Below are 17,990 nucleotides of genomic sequence, written 5' to 3'. Positions count from 1 at the left end.
AAAAATACTTAAGAACTACAAATTGCTAATTCTCTGCTATTTGGGAGGGGGGAGTAAAAATTTATCATTTATGGAGGAAGCCCTCTTTCAAAGGAAAATTCATGAAGTCATTACAGAATACCAATCTGAATTACAAAATCTTTTAAAGGCTGAGAAACGTGAGAAAATAAATACCACTGTCAAAGATTGATAAATTAATTACTGATTAATAGAATGAAAATTACGAAACTTGAATTGAAAACATTTTTATCATTATTGATTTGTAATTTAGTAAATTTAGTACTATCTCTTATAATCCTCTATATTTTTTCATTGTCCGTGCATGATTCTCTTATTTCCGCCATATTTAAGAAACGTAAAACCCGCGAATAAAGAGCTTTGAGTCCAATTCTATACCCAATCAATTCTCTTGATTGCATCACCCGTTGATCTAGTGTCGTTTCCCTATACTGGTCAGAGTCCACCTGTTTATACTGTGCACATTGGTGCAAATTAGACATACAACGTTACGTTCACTTGCACTCTCCAAATCTAATGCAGATTGTTGTTTAGACAAATACTACTGTTTGTACTTTAAGTATTGCTTTTATTCACCGTCATGTTTCACAGGCTTCTGCTACAGCAATACTTGACCATGTTGCTATACCAAATTGGTTAAATACAGTACAAGTTTTACTGTCTAAATTTCTGGTATTGTTATATATTACTTAATAATTTGATATTTAATACTCCAATAAACGGAAATTAGAATAAAAAAAACAAAAGTTGAAACATCTACTAATTTGAAGACCAAAATCCCTAATAAACGGGTCCATAGACGATCCACGGTTTGTGCAAACATCATGTTTGTGCAAACACTGTGTTTGCGCAAACACTCGACCATACACGATTCAACTATTTGCACAAACTTCAGTTAAATTTTGAGTTTGATCGCATAAACATATCCACTGAAGCAACTTGTTTAGCGATAGTAATTGCTTGTGCTTTGGAAGGGGAAAGACCCGCGAAACCAAAAAGGAAGAAGAGGGTATGGGTGAAAGGGTGGTTCAAGAAACGGTCTAGTTTGGTCATCAAAATTTAATAGCCAAACTTGAGATAAGTTCGACTGTGGACTTATTTACGAATGAATTCAACTATATTTGGTGAAATATTGGAAATGGTTACGCCTCTTATTCAAAAACAGGATACAAATATGTGAGATGTGATATCTCCCGATCAGAGGTTGTTTGTTACTTTGCGTTATCTTGTGTGCGTAAACACGTAGGAGGACTTAAATTTGAAACAGTCATTGCATCCCAGACGCTTGGACAAATTATTATAGAAACATGTGAGTCCACAATTTTCAGATTCCTGTTTTTATAATCTTAAAAACTCTTACTCTTTAACTTCCACAGTTCAGGTAAATTTCGATAAAGTCCAATAATATCTCTCCAGAATTCTTGAATTCTATTCATTGACGCCCCAACGCAAGAAATAAGCGTTTGTATAATAGGCCTCCTACTCGGAAATAAATCTCGTGTTTGCACAAACATGCCCATACACGGTCCATGTGATTGCGCAAACATCATGTTCGTGTAAACAATTTTCGAACGAGTTCGATGTGGAAAATGTTTGCACAAACGTTTGCGCAAACAGTTCATACAGCAGCATACACTGTCAAACTGTTTGCACAAATGAGCCTTGGTTGCACAAACCGTGGACCGTGTATGGGTCCTATAACACTTCCAGAGATACAAAGACATAATACAAATAAGAGATAACATATAGATAACAGTACTAAACAAAAACAGTGAGACACAATATTTTGATTATTTTTTTTTCTTTCTTTCTTTCAGGTCAATAGCACGTGCCAGTATTTTTGGTAGTTTTCACATATTAATGCTATTATCCATGTCTGCAAGTTGTCCATATCGTTACATCGATCCCCACCATACTCTTTGTGTATACAGAAGCAGAGCTTGTACAGGAAAATCTCTTATTAGTAAGTACAAGCTTTATTTCATTCAATTTAAAATAGTCTGAAAGGAAAAATCTGTTATTAAGAACGATGGAATTCAAAAGAAATCTATCTTTCTCGAAGGAAGTAGTTTTTAAATGTGAAGAATTTTAGATGTAGATTGAAAATTCAAATCCATTCAATTCATAGATACTTACTTTCAGTAAATTCACTCTCTGTACCATAAACAATAATTTTTGCAATGTGGACTTGCATTTCTCGGTGCAGATCCACCGTACAAGAGCTTTAGTTTTCGTATGCCATAAAAGAATATTGTGCAAAAAAAAAGTAACCAATTTGTGCTAGATTACCACTAAAAACCACGAATGCTGTCTAACCAAGTAAGGGCAGGAACACAGCAGGGGGGCCCAACAGAATTGAGTACATACGGATTAGGGGTGTCAGCGACGGTGAATATACAAATAAAAACGAGGAAAAGAACGGGAGATGGCGTTAGAGCGACATATACCTAGGCGAATTTTTAAATTATTCCAGTTTGCCGAGGTTTCACGTTTTTAATAAATGTAACCATTCTTTTGTAGACATATTATCATTATCAATTAAACTAAGTAGTTTAAACGTAAAGAATTTACTGTTTGTAAATTAATATATGACTCATTCTTTTTTATTTAAAAAATGAGTTGGTTTGTCGTTTATTTGCAGGAAGTGGAGGTTTAACCTGCCAAGACAAACAGCTAATTCTGGATGTTCACAATCAACTTCGGCAAATGGTAGCCCTGGGCCAAGTTCGCCACCAACCAGCAGCGTCCAACATGAGAGAGCTGGTATGTTTAAACTTCGAATCTTTTCATTACTCTAAAACACTTTGTTTAGTAAGATCTGCTGAGTAGATGTATCTGCATCCATGGACCATTTTTGACCTTGAAAGTACTTACCCTTTTGGTACTCTATGTACATACTGTCATTGAAGTAATGAATATTGTAATTACTCTAAGTACTCTCATTGAAGTACAAAGGTTCAATTGTAATTGAATTATTACAGTTTTTTTACCGGTACTTTAGGAACAATTACTGACATGTAATTATGCTGTACCGGACTGTAGTCTCATTACTTCGCGTATGTAACATTGAAACTACTTAGTTTTTGTATTTATACTTATACTCATTACCTGTAACTAGTATTACCTATGTGTACTTACTGTATTGCCCTTTGAACATATGTAACCTCCAAAGTACTTACACTTTCATTACTTGTATGCAACTTACCTTTTCACGTATGTAGTTTCATTGCCGAACTGTAATTGAAGTTCATAAGTACCCGTAATGTACCTTTTATTTGAATTAAACTTGTGGTAGTATGCTAATTACTAACCTTTTGCCATTAATATTAACATACGGCTCAAGGACAATTACTCACCCTTCCAGGACAGCAGGAAGCATTCTTTCTTCTTCGAAGACCATTAACTTCCAAGGTCAAAACCTGGTCGGTTTAACTGCTTCGTACTCTCTTATATTCATATACGGAGCTGATTTGTATGTAAGAAATATAATTAGTGATCTTTTGTAATTGTTTGGTAGGGATTATCATATTTCTACTTTTACATAAGTTCAGAATAATTTTGTTGCGTGTAATGACAATATTTAAGTACATAGGGTATGTAGAAAGAATTAGTAATAAATTAATTTAATATTTAATTGTATTACATGGATGTGATACAGCATAGTAATTCTCTTTACTTGGTTGGAAGAGAGGGAGAAAAACGTGAATGAATTCTTTAGCGATTAGCACGCGGAAAGACGGAACGAAAAAAAAAAGGATGAAAAATCATTTTTTTCTTTGGCGCAACTGAATAAGGTCGCCGAGGGTTTATGTTAATTTATTTTTTGTTTTGTATTGTCTGAGAGGAAACTTACATCTTTGAATTGTCTGCAGAATGTAATTTATATGAATTCATGTCATTGTACCACCATAGTCGCTTAGTTATATTTATTAAGAAAACGATTATACAGGTACAATAGCAGGGACAGCTGATTGGGTTTTTGTAACAGGTAGCAAGGGTTTTATTCACTTTTTGTTTTTCACTCTCTCTTTCTCTCTCTTTCTTTCTCTCTGTATGTGTGTGTGTGTGTTTGACCTTCAGAACTCTCACACAAAGGATTTTTTTTTTTACCCGTTAGGAAATATATGTTGTATATTAGCTGGAGTAGTTGGGATATTTTGATTAAAATATATTTCATTATTTAACTGTACATAAACGCACAAATAGTTAATAAGACATATTATGAAGAATGAAAACACACTTATTTCTTACTGATTGTGTATTAATGTTTGACGTAAAGATATGTACGTGTTTGTATTTTGAAAGTAAAATGAAATATTTGAAGTTTTACGTTTAACGAATATACTGGCTAGACTAAAGGAGACGGTGATGAGAAATTAATGAATATGGTGGAATGAAGAAAGTGGGAAGAAGCAGGAGAACCACGAGAAAACCCACGCACATAGTGTTTGTGCACCAAAGAGCTAACTGGAAACAAGCTGGAATCGAATCAAAGACCCCATGCACCACAGGTGAACGCTGTATTGCGTACCCACAATAGCTTTTTCTATGTATTATATTTTGGATAAAGTACACATTTATAAGTTGGTGGAACGAGAATGTAGGAGGACATGGGAGAACTATTGGCACAATATTTTGTATTAGAAATACACTCGAAATAAACGAAAGCATTTCGTTTCAGAAGTGACTTAGTTTATGGACAGTACTATTTACTGCTTACGAAGTTTTGGTACCAAACATTTTATAAGGAAAGAAACGTATTGTAGGTAAATAATGTTGCAAGCGTAACATGGCACAGATAACAGATAAAATTCTGAATATGGAATTAGATTTTTATGTATCTGTATACATAATACAGTAAGTTCAAGGAAATGGATTGAAAATAATAAATTGTGTTATATTATTGAAGTTGAATTGAATTTCAGTTTAGCGTCCGTTTTAACAGCGAGGCTATATGAGACGTAGACCTACTGATTAACGTGGAATTTGAACCACATGAGCCCACGGGAATCGAATTCGGGTTTTGTATGTTTACCGCTTAGCCACGGAAGAGCTTATTATTGAAGTTGATTCCTTGACTGAAGGATATTGCTTTTAACACTGAAAACCCACAATTATTTTCCACTGAGAGTTCAATAGCGACTATATGTATAAAAAAAATAGATTAGTAAAGGAGATATATGTAATGCACGTTAGGACAACTTTGGTATTATCTAATTGGTGTAGGTAGCGACATTAATAGTGTGCTTGTTTTTATTAGGATTAGCTTTGTATACAAATTGAAATATTCCATTTACAATAAGGGATACCACTTGGAACACTATAGTTTAGTGAAATTGTTTTACAGCGTCAGGTAGAAGGCAAACAGCAGCACAATTGACGACAACTATTAGCGTGACTAAATTATAGGATATAGCGTGAATGAGAGACCGGGATGCCTTGTGTATGTAATAATAATAATAATAATTATGGTTAATTTTTACACCTAGAAAATTATGCAATTAACATTTCATAACTGTTTTGAGGGTAGCATATGATATTCACAGACAGCCTGATACGTTTTTAGTTGAGAAGTGTGCTTAAGTATTGAATGTGTTAAACTATTTTTTTCGTGCTTTTGAATTAAGAATAGAATATGTTAGATAAACTAGAAATATTTTCACGCATTGCTGTGCTGTTGGATTGAAATATTGAATTTAATTATTTCAGGAAATTGTTGAGTTACTGTTTTTACTGGTTCTTTGAATGACTAAAATTTAAGATCAAGGCTACATGAGAAGGGTACTGTTGTTTAAAGTGGAATTTGAACTATTACTGTGATTTATAACCGAGGAACGTAGTCCATTTAGAAATAGGAAGAGGTGGACTTAATTCCAAGCAAATGAGAAATGGCTTGTTTTAAGATAGTACTGGATAAAGCATACTCTTTAACTGGCCTACACACCGTCTACATGATGTAACTAGCTCTATTAAGAGTTAGGATGGGTTGCATTTTAGATATAACGAAAGCTTTACGCAGTATACTTAACATTTATGCTACGTAAAAATAACGTATTTTTAAATAATGTTTCATAAGTTTTTTTTGTAAGTTTGTAATTTTTGTGACAAAAATTTGCATCAGGAACTGTGCTGCAATCTATTTTGTATTTATATAATTATTACTATAATTATATTTGCTATACTTCAAACAAAATCGAGACTTAGGCCTAATAAGTGGCTGCTTAATATGTTTAACAAAACATATTGCATTTAAATTGTTTTGTTTGAAATATAATTGTGTTCTTATATTTGATATTGAGGAATTTCCGGCTGTACTATGATCATAAGACTTCTAAGAAGGAAGTGAAGAATAGCAAGCGAAACGAAAATGACCCCAAATGTGTGTAAATCAGCAATTCACAACTTTTAATGCAAGTTGGCTACTAGTATGTAACTGACAGATTGTTAGAATTTAGCAGATGCTCGATTGCTGCTAACTTAGAGATCAGAAAACTTTTTAAAGTTCCGCAAGTCTAGTGCAAGTGAAGCGCAAACTTATGCTATGTAGGTTGTGACATACTCTGCAATGAAGCAGAAACGGAACTGGTGGGTCACATACCTAGAACAGATAGAAGATGGACGAGAAATAACATACATTGGATTTTCTAGAGATAAGAAGCGATGTACATAGAAGACAATCGAATACAAAATGTATAGATATAACCTGTCGTTTAGCAGAAACTGTACAAATGGAAAAGATCAGCTGATGGAAACATGTAGAAGAAAATGATGGAGACCTTCGTTTACCAGATGATTGATATCATCTGAATACATATGAAAGTTAAACTTTTATATTTAAGCTGAACGTTACAATTTTTTCTACTGCGATAGGAAAATGATCTATCAGTTGGCAACACTGAAAAAAACGTTAGAAGCACAAACGGTGGATGGTTTAAATTATTTATTTTTACGTCCTAATAGGTTTTAGTCTCACATACATTAATTGTATTTTCGTTTCTTTATTATAAACATGAACATGCAAAGCATTTTGTTTATACGGTTAGTTTTAATCATTTGGTATTTGATACTGTACTGATTGGTATATTATTTCAATTACTAGAAGATAGTTGAAAAGTTTTGTGTAGCTAGACGACTATGGAAACCTTAGAGTATTGTGATATGAACATGTTTTAAGTTACAGAAGAAGGGTGAAACAGAATTATGATGAAAATTTGTAGAAGGAGAATGTGTAAGGAAATAAGAGATTCGTGAATTTAGAGAGACAATTGAAATCATATTTAGTTATTAAACTAAAATATTTGATAAAGATTTTTAAAATTTTCTATAATTTCATCTGACATATCCAGTTAAAAATGCGCACGTTATTCACAAGAAATGTAGTTAGACACATATTTGAAGACATTTAGTGGTACATTGATACATTTTTAAAGATATTTCTGAATATTATTTTAACGATATATAATTGTTTGACTACATAGCTGAAAATCAATCATACTGATATGTATTTTGGTTATATGTTTTGTTTTCCAAGGCCCTAATACGTAATATAAGCTATTCAGCATTTTATGAACTTATTTTGTGCATCCACTACTAAATTACATCCGTCAGTTGTACATTTAAATCAGTAAATTTTTAACTTATGAACCAACTAGTTATTAGTGTGAAGAATACGTTACATCATAATAAATTATAATTGACCAAATCAATTACTTCTAAGTCTTTAGTAGTGGAGGTTCGTTCAGATGTTAACTATCTCAATTGTTCAAAATTGGATTCCAATTGTAAGTGCACTTGTTATGATTACTTTTGATATTTTAGTTTCATATTTAAGTATAAAGTTTGTTTGTTTATTATCTATATAAGTAAATGTTTGTATTCTTACTATTTAAAAGTTCCTATAATACATTTTCAATGAAAGGAAAATTTTCGTCATTTTAGTTTATCCGAAGAAACAATATGTAGTGTATTCCCCTGCAAGAGAAATGTTTCTGAAATTCAGTTTAACAGAAAAAGTTGGTAACAAAATATGTTAATAAAAATTTTAGTGCAAAATTTAATGTATATTGTAACCAAAACGTTTCTACATTTTAGTTTTTCAGAAGTTAGAAAATAATGTAGTGTCAATTTTCTGCAAGAAAAGTTTCTGGAATTTAGTTTAACAACAAAAAATAAAGGTTTGTAACGAAATGTTAGTAAAACATTTTTTAGTGCAAAATTTATTTGTATAGTGTTATAACAAAAAAGTTACCGAAAAGTTTATCTATTTTTAGTTTTTCAGAAAAGTTAAAAAAGAATATATAGTGTAATTTTCTGCAAGAAAAGTTTCTGGAACTTCGTTTAACAAAACAGTTTGTAACAAAATATGTTAATAAAAATTTTTAGTGCAAAAAGTTAATGTTAACGTTGTAACAATAAACATTCTGCATTCTAGTTTATCAGAAGCGTTAGAAACAATATGTGGTGTAATTGTCTGCAAGAAAAGTTTTTGAAATACAGTTTATCAGAAAAAGTTTGTAACAAAATATGTTAATAAAAAATTTTTAGTGCAAAAAGTTAATGTTAACGTTGTAACAATAAACATTCTACATTCTAGTTTATCAGCAACGTTAGAAACAATATATGGTGTAATTGTCTGCAAGAAAAGTTTCTGAAATGCAGTTTAACAAAAGAGTTAGTAACATAATGTTAGTAAAACACTTTTAGTGCAAAATTTATCTGTATAGTGTTGTAACAATTAACACTCTGCATTTTAGTTTGTCCGAAGAAACAATATGTGGTGTAACTGTCTGCAAGAAAAGTTTTCTGGAACTTCGTTTAACAAAAGAATTAGTAACATAATGTTAGTAAAACACTTTTAGTGCAAAAGTTAATGTTTAATGTTGTAACAATAAACATTCTGCATTCTAGTTTATCAGCAACGTTAGAAACAATATATGGTGTAATTGTCTGCAAGATAAGTTTCTGGAACTTCGTTTAACGAAAGAGTTAGTAACATAATGTTAGTGAAAAAATTTTTAGTGCAAAATTTTATCTGTATAATGTTGTAGCAATAAACATTTTTCATTTTACTTTATCCCAAGAAACAATATGTAGTGTAATTTTCTGCAAGAAGTTTTCTGGAACTTCGTTTAACAAAACAGTTAGTAACATAATGTTAACAAAACACTTTTAGTGCAAAAGTTAACGTTGTAACAATAAACATTCTACATTCTAGTTTATCAGAAACGTTAGAAACAACATGTGTAATTGTCTGCAAGAAAAGTTTCTGGAACTTCGTTTAACAAAAGAGTTAGTAACAAAATAAGTTAGTAGAAAAATTTAGTGCAAAATTTATCTGTATAGTGTTGTAACAATTAACACTCTGCATTTTAGTTTGTCCGAAGAAACAATAAGTGGTGTAATTGTCTGCAAGAAAAGTTTTCTGGAACTTCGTTTAACAAAAGAGTTAGTAACATAAGTTAGTAATACACTTTTAGTGTATCGTATCCACGAAACTTGTGAAATTTGGCAAATAACAACTCATGAAATTTCACTTCGTGGATACGATACACTAAAAGTGTATTACTAACATTATGTTGCTAACTTTTTGTTAAACGAAATTCCAGAAAACTTTTCTTGCAGAACATTCGAGTGCATATTGTTTGTAACATTTCTGATAAACTAAAATGCAGAATGTTTATTGTTACAACACTATACAAATAAATTTTGCACTAAATTTTTCTACTAACATATTTTGTCACTAACTGTTTTGTTAAGCGAAGTTCCAGAAACTTTTCTTGCAGACAATTACACCACATATTGTTTCTAACATTACTGATAAACTAGAATGCAGAATGTTTATTGTTACAACATTAACTTTTGCACTAAAAGTGTTTTGTTAACATTATGTTACTAACTGTTTTGTTAAACGAAGTTCCAGAAAACTTCTTGCAGAAAATTACACTACATATTGTTTCTTGGGATAAAGTAAAATGAAAAATGTTTATTGCTACAACATTATACAGATAAAATTTTGCACTAAAAATTTTTTCACTAACATTATGTTACTAACTCTTTCGTTAAACGAAGTTCCAGAAACTTATCTTGCAGACAATTACACCATATATTGTTTCTAACGTTGCTGATAAACTAGAATGCAGAATGTTTATTGTTACAACATTAAACATTAACTTTTGCACTAAAAGTGTTTTACTAACATTATGTTACTAATTCTTTTGTTAAACGAAGTTCCAGAAAACTTTTCTTGCAGACAATTACACCACATATTGTTTCTTCGGACAAACTAAAATGCAGAGTGTTAATTATTACAACACTATACAGATAAATTTTGCACTAAAAGTGTTTTAGTAACATTATGTTACTAACTCTTTTGTTAAACTGCATTTCAGAAACTTTTCTTGCAGACAATTACACCACATATTGTTTCTAACGTTTCTGATAAACTAGAATGTAGAATGTTTATTGTTACAACGTTAACATTAACTTTTTGCACTAAAAATTTTTTATTAACATATTTTGTTACAAACTTTTTCTGATAAACTGTATTTCAAAAACTTTTCTTGCAGACAATTACACCACATATTGTTTCTAACGCTTCTGATAAACTAGAATGCAGAATGTTTATTGTTACAACGTTAACATTAACTTTTTGCACTAAAAATTTTTTATTAACATATTTTGTTACAAACTTTTTCTGATAAACTGTATTTCAGAAACTTTTCTTGCAGACAATTACACCACATATTGTTTCTAACGCTTCTGATAAACTAGAATGCAGAATGTTTATTGTTACAACGTTAACATTAACTTTTTGCACTAAAAATTTTTATTAACATATTTTGTTACAAACTGTTTTGTTAAACGAAGTTCCAGAAACTTTTCTTGCAGAAAATTACACTATATATTCTTTTTTAACTTTTCTGAAAAACTAAAAATAGATAAACTTTTCGGTAACTTTTTTGTTATAACACTATACAAATAAATTTTGCACTAAAAAATGTTTTACTAACATTTCGTTACAAACCTTTATTTTTTGTTGTTAAACTAAATTCCAGAAACTTTTCTTGCAGAAAATTGACACTACATTATTTTCTAACTTCTGAAAAACTAAAATGTAGAAACGTTTTGGTTACAATATACATTAAATTTTGCACTAAAATTTTTATTAACATATTTTGTTACCAACTTTTTCTGTTAAACTGAATTTCAGAAACATTTCTCTTGCAGGGGAATACACTACATATTGTTTCTTCGGATAAACTAAAATGACGAAAATTTTCCTTTCATTGAAAATGTATTATAGGAACTTTTAAATAGTAAGAATACAAACATTTACTTATATAGATAATAAACAAACAAACTTTATACTTAAATATGAAACTAAAATATCAAAAGTAATCATAACAAGTGCACTTACAATTGGAATCCAATTTTGAACAATTGAGATAGTTAACATCTGAACGAACCTCCACTACTAAAGACTTAGAAGTAATTGATTTGGTCAATTATAATTTATTATGATGTAACGTATTCTTCACACTAATAACTAGTTGGTTCATAAGTTAAAAATTTACTGATTTAAATGTGCAACTGACGGATGTAATTTAGTAGTGGATGCACAAAATAAGTTCATAAAATGCTGAATAGCTTATATTACGTATTAGGGCCTTGGAAAACAAAACATATAACCAAAATACATATCAGTATGATTGATTTTCAGCTATGTAGTCAAACAATTATATATCGTTAAAATAATATTCAGAAATATCTTTAAAAATGTATCAATGTACCACTAAATGTCTTCAAATATGTGTCTAACTACATTTCTTGTGAATAACGTGCGCATTTTTAACTGGATATGTCAGATGAAATTATAGAAAATTTTAAAAATCTTTATCAAATATTTTAGTTTAATAACTAAATATGATTTTAATTGTCTCTCTGAATTCACGAATCTCTTATTTCCTTACACATTCTCCTTCTACAAATTTTCATCATAATTCTGTTTCACCCTTCTTCTGTAACTTAAAACATGTTCATATCACAATACTCTAAGGTTTCCATAGTCGTCTAGCTACACAAAACTTTTCAACTATCTTCTAGTAATTGAAATAATATACCAATCAGTACAGTATCAAATACCAAATGATTAAAACTAACCGTATAAACAAAATGCTTTGCATGTTCATGTTTATAATAAAGAAACGAAAATACAATTAATGTATGTGAGACTAAAACCTATTAGGACGTAAAAATAAATAATTTAAACCATCCTCCGTTTGTGCTTCTAACGTTTTTTCAGTGTTGCCAACTGATAGATCATTTTCCTATCGCTGTAGAAAAAATTGTAACGTTCAGCTTAAATATAAAAGTTTAACTTTCATATGTATTCAGATGATATCAATCATCTGGTAAACGAAGGTCTCCATCATTTTCTTCTACATGTTTCCATCAGCTGATCTTTTCCATTTGTACAGTTTCTGCTAAACGACAGGTTATATCTATACATTTTGTATTCGATTGTCTTCTATGTACATCGCTTCTTATCTCTAGAAAATCCAATGTATGTTATTTCTCGTCCATCTTCTATCTGTTCTAGGTATGTGACCCACCAGTTCCGTTTCTGCTTCATTGCAGAGTATGTCACAACATACATAGCATAAGTTTGCGCTTCACTTTCACTAGACTTGCGGAACTTTAAAAAGTTTTCTGATCTCTAAGTTAGCAGCAATTGAGCATCTGCTAAATTCTAACAATCTGTCAGTTACATACTAGTAGCCAACTTGCATTAAAAGTTGTGAATTGCTGATTTACACACATTTGGGGTCATTTTCGTTTCGCTTGCTATTCTTCACTTCCTTCTTAGAAGTCTTATGATCATAGTACAGCCGGAAATTCCTCAATATCAAATATAAGAACACAATTATATTTCAAACAAAACAATTTAAATGCAATATGTTTTGTTAAACATATTAAGCAGCCACTTATTAGGCCTAAGTCTCGATTTTGTTTGAAGTATAGCAAATATAATTATAGTAATAATTATATAAATACAAAATAGATTGCAGCACAGTTCCTGATGCAAATTTTTGTCACAAAAATTACAAACTTACAAAAAAAACTTATGAAACATTATTTAAAAATACGTTATTTTTACGTAGCATAAATGTTAAGTATACTGCGTAAAGCTTTCGTTATATCTAAAATGCAACCCATCCTAACTCTTAATAGAGCTAGTTACATCATGTAGACGGTGTGTAGGCCAGTTAAAGGGTATGCTTTATCCAGTACTATCTTAAAACAAGCCATTTCTCATTTGCTTGGAATTAAGTCCACCTCTTCCTATTTCTAAATGGACTACGTTCCTCGGTTATAAATCACAGTAATAGTTCAAATTCCACTTTAAACAACAGTACCCTTCTCATGTAGCCTTGATCTTAAATTTTAGTCATTCAAAGAACCAGTAAAAACAGTAACTCAACAATTTCCTGAAATAATTAAATTCAATATTTCAATCCAACAGCACAGCAATGCGTGAAAATATTTCTAGTTTATCTAACATATTCTATTCTTAATTCAAAAGCACGAAAAAAATAGTTTAACACATTCAATACTTAAGCACACTTCTCAACTAAAAACGTATCAGGCTGTCTGTGAATATCATATGCTACCCTCAAAACAGTTATGAAATGTTAATTGCATAATTTTCTAGGTGTAAAAATTAACCATAATTATTATTATTATTATTACATACACAAGGCATCCCGGTCTCTCATTCACGCTATATCCTATAATTTAGTCACGCTAATAGTTGTCGTCAATTGTGCTGCTGTTTGCCTTCTACCTGACGCTGTAAAACAATTTCACTAAACTATAGTGTTCCAAGTGGTATCCCTTATTGTAAATGGAATATTTCAATTTGTATACAAAGCTAATCCTAATAAAAACAAGCACACTATTAATGTCGCTACCTACACCAATTAGATAATACCAAAGTTGTCCTAACGTGCATTACATATATCTCCTTTACTAATCTATTTTTTTTATACATATAGTCGCTATTGAACTCTCAGTGGAAAATAATTGTGGGTTTTCAGTGTTAAAAGCAATATCCTTCAGTCAAGGAATCAACTTCAATAATAAGCTCTTCCGTGGCTAAGCGGTAAGCATACAAAACCCGAATTCGATTCCCGTGGGCTCATGTGGTTCAAATTCCACGTTAATCAGTAGGTCTACGTCTCATATAGCCTCGCTGTTAAAACGGACGCTAAACTGAAATTCAATTCAACTTCAATAATATAACACAATTTATTATTTTCAATCCATTTCCTTGAACTTACTGTATTATGTATACAGATACATAAAAATCTAATTCCATATTCAGAATTTTATCTGTTATCTGTGCCATGTTACGCTTGCAACATTATTTACCTACAATACGTTTCTTTCCTTATAAAATGTTTGGTACCAAAACTTCGTAAGCAGTAAATAGTACTGTCCATAAACTAAGTCACTTCTGAAACGAAATGCTTTCGTTTATTTCGAGTGTATTTCTAATACAAAATATTGTGCCAATAGTTCTCCCATGTCCTCCTACATTCTCGTTCCACCAACTTATAAATGTGTACTTTATCCAAAATATAATACATAGAAAAAGCTATTGTGGGTACGCAATACAGCGTTCACCTGTGGTGCATGGGGTCTTTGATTCGATTCCAGCTTGTTTCCAGTTAGCTCTTTGGTGCACAAACACTATGTGCGTGGGTTTTCTCGTGGTTCTCCTGCTTCTTCCCACTTTCTTCATTCCACCATATTCATTAATTTCTCATCACCGTCTCCTTTAGTCTAGCCAGTATATTCGTTAAACGTAAAACTTCAAATATTTCATTTTACTTTCAAAATACAAACACGTACATATCTTTACGTCAAACATTAATACACAATCAGTAAGAAATAAGTGTGTTTTCATTCTTCATAATATGTCTTATTAACTATTTGTGCGTTTATGTACAGTTAAATAATGAAATATATTTTAATCAAAATATCCCAACTACTCCAGCTAATATACAACATATATTTCCTAACGGGTAAATAAAAAATCCTTTGTGTGAGAGTTCTGAAGGTCAAACACACACACACATATACAGAGAGAAAGAAAGAGAGAGAAAGAGAGAGTGAAAAACAAAAAGTGAATAAAACCCTTGCTACCTGTTACAAAAACCCAATCAGCTGTCCCTGCTATTGTACCTGTATAATCGTTTTCTTAATAAATATAACTAAGCGACTATGGTGGTACAATGACATGAATTCATATAAATTACATTCTGCAGACAATTCAAAGATGTAAGTTTCCTCTCAGACAATACAAAACAAAAAATAAATTAACATAAACCCTCGGCGACCTTATTCAGTTGCGCCAAAGAAAAAAATGATTTTTCATCCTTTTTTTTTTCGTTCCGTCTTTCCGCGTGCTAATCGCTAAAGAATTCATTCACGTTTTTCTCCCTCTCTTCCAACCAAGTAAAGAGAATTACTATGCTGTATCACATCCATGTAATACAATTAAATATTAAATTAATTTATTACTAATTCTTTCTACATACCCTATGTACTTAAATATTGTCATTACACGCAACAAAATTATTCTGAACTTATGTAAAAGTAGAAATATGATAATCCCTACCAAACAATTACAAAAGATCACTAATTATATTTCTTACATACAAATCAGCTCCGTATATGAATATAAGAGAGTACGAAGCAGTTAAACCGACCAGGTTTTGACCTTGGAAGTTAATGGTCTTCGAAGAAGAAAGAATGCTTCCTGCTGTCCTGGAAGGGTGAGTAATTGTCCTTGAGCCGTATGTTAATATTAATGGCAAAAGGTTAGTAATTAGCATACTACCACAAGTTTAATTCAAATAAAAGGTACATTACGGGTACTTATGAACTTCAATTACAGTTCGGCAATGAAACTACATACGTGAAAAGGTAAGTTGCATACAAGTAATGAAAGTGTAAGTACTTTGGAGGTTACATATGTTCAAAGGGCAATACAGTAAGTACACATAGGTAATACTAGTTACAGGTAATGAGTATAAGTATAAATACAAAAACTAAGTAGTTTCAATGTTACATACGCGAAGTAATGAGACTACAGTCCGATACAGCATAATTACATGTCAGTAATTGTTCCTAAAGTACCGGTAAAAAAAACTGTAATAATTCAATTACAATTGAACCTTTGTACTTCAATGAGAGTACTTAGAGTAATTACAATATTCATTACTTCAATGACAGTATGTACATAGAGTACCAAAAGGGTAAGTACTTTCAAGGTCAAAAATGGTCCATGGATGCAGATACATCTACTCTGCTGTTGTGTTGATTCAATCATTAACACTAGTTACTACATTTTCATTCAAAACGTTATATTTTGCATTACTTTTTACTGCCTGTGATTACTTGCCGGTTGTTGAAGAGATTCGTCCCATTCCTAAATAAGTAGCTTTCAAGAGTCACTAGCACAAGTAATGCACCTGATACACTGAGAGAATAATTCCAAATTATGGGGCATTCTTGAAAAACATGCTTTTTGGTTTCCATGCTAAGATCCTAGTTGGGCGTTCTCGGTCTATGGTACTAATGAGTGAAAAATCCGTGTTTAATAATTTACATCAGCAAGTACATTGTTTTCACCCGTAAGAATGTTAGGACTGTAGTTCGACGTTCTTGACTGATCATACTAATGGATGAAAAACCTGGGCCTTATGCAGAGTCGTTCTGATGCGTAATTAATGCCATACTAAAGAGTTCGACTTACGTATGTTTTCTGTAGTAGTTAAGCCTTTAGTATGACGCTAATCTTACGTCAAAACGACTCTGCATAAGGCGGCCTGTGTTTAATATGGTAATGCACGTCCGTAAGTACGTCGTTTTCACCCGTTAAGAACTATCGACACCAGCGCCGTCAACATGAACTCTAGTGTTGGAAGGGTGTTCCTATCAGAGCCCTATTTCTCAAACCTACTCGTCTTACGATATATTTTATACAAGCCGTAAAATATCGTGAAGTAGAATTATTAGAATAGTAGAAGTCATTTCTAAATACTAATGCTAATAGTACCTCTAATTTCTGATGATTTTGTGGTATATACAGTTATGAAATATTTGATTTGAAAAGTTTTACACTAGTATTACAAGACTAGTAGTTTTGAGAAATTGGCTCCTGAAAGCATGTTATCCAAGAATTTCCTTTAAATCTGGAATTAATTTTCTCAGTGTACCTTAGTCATAATCACAGATAGGCAGGTTCATAACTGTAACTTCTTTCTGGTTTCAAGAGAGCTTCCGGATAGGGGTTGGCCTCGGCTGGTCTTTGGCCATACCGTAAAATTCTTTAAGAAAGTTGCTGATGCTACTGTCGAGAAATGGGATTTGCTTAACTTCTGGCGTCGTTGCTATACTTCTTCTCGATAAAGTAATTCCGTGGAGCAGTAGCTATAACTGGGTATTACCCACGGTGTATTACCTTAGGGCCTTATACCATATTATCGCTCTATGGAAAAATGTTAGCTACACCCTTGGAAATAGCAGGAGATGTACTGTTGAAGTTTGGTAGTAAACTTACTGTGAATCATTCCAATGGTGGTTAAGTAATAGAAGAACTTCTTGCCTTCTGCGCATCAGGTATCTTCTAATTACCCAATATATTTTCGGATAGGTACTGGTGTTATTTTAAACTAATAAAGATACCTGCAGTAGCAAAGACTGTGGATTAAGACAGTAGATACACTAAGGCATTCCCTCAACCATACGAATAAAAATCTTACCAATCTGTTGGTGTAGTATGTTAGATTACCAGGTTAGATACGAATCAGACTGGTTAGCTCCGCATATGAATGGGTATTATCACCTCCAAACTGGTTATACGATTCACAAAAAATCTTAATGCGTGACACAAACATGTTACA

The 17,990-nt window shown here is 31.6% G+C and overlaps 1 protein-coding gene across 1 annotated transcript in view; it reads left to right on the top strand.

Annotated features, from left to right (window-relative positions):
* The first annotated feature begins 1,841 nt into the window (after positions 1 to 1,841).
* Positions 1,842 to 17,990, top strand: part of LOC145678818 (venom allergen 5-like) — a 129,426-nt gene continuing 113,277 nt past the window's right edge. The window contains exons 1-2 of the mRNA XM_081749359.1: positions 1,842 to 1,981; positions 2,660 to 2,781. Of these exons, the coding sequence (XP_081605485.1) occupies positions 1,879 to 1,981; positions 2,660 to 2,781 (225 nt within the window). The 5' untranslated portion in view covers positions 1,842 to 1,878. The remainder of the gene's footprint in view (positions 1,982 to 2,659; positions 2,782 to 17,990) is intronic.

This window comes from Thermobia domestica, chromosome 2 (assembly GCF_964235325.1).
Source record: "Thermobia domestica chromosome 2, izTheDome1.hap1.1, whole genome shotgun sequence".
In the NCBI taxonomy this organism is placed as follows: Eukaryota; Metazoa; Arthropoda; class Insecta; order Zygentoma; family Lepismatidae; genus Thermobia; species Thermobia domestica.
This window is presented reverse-complemented; position numbering and strand designations above follow the sequence as displayed.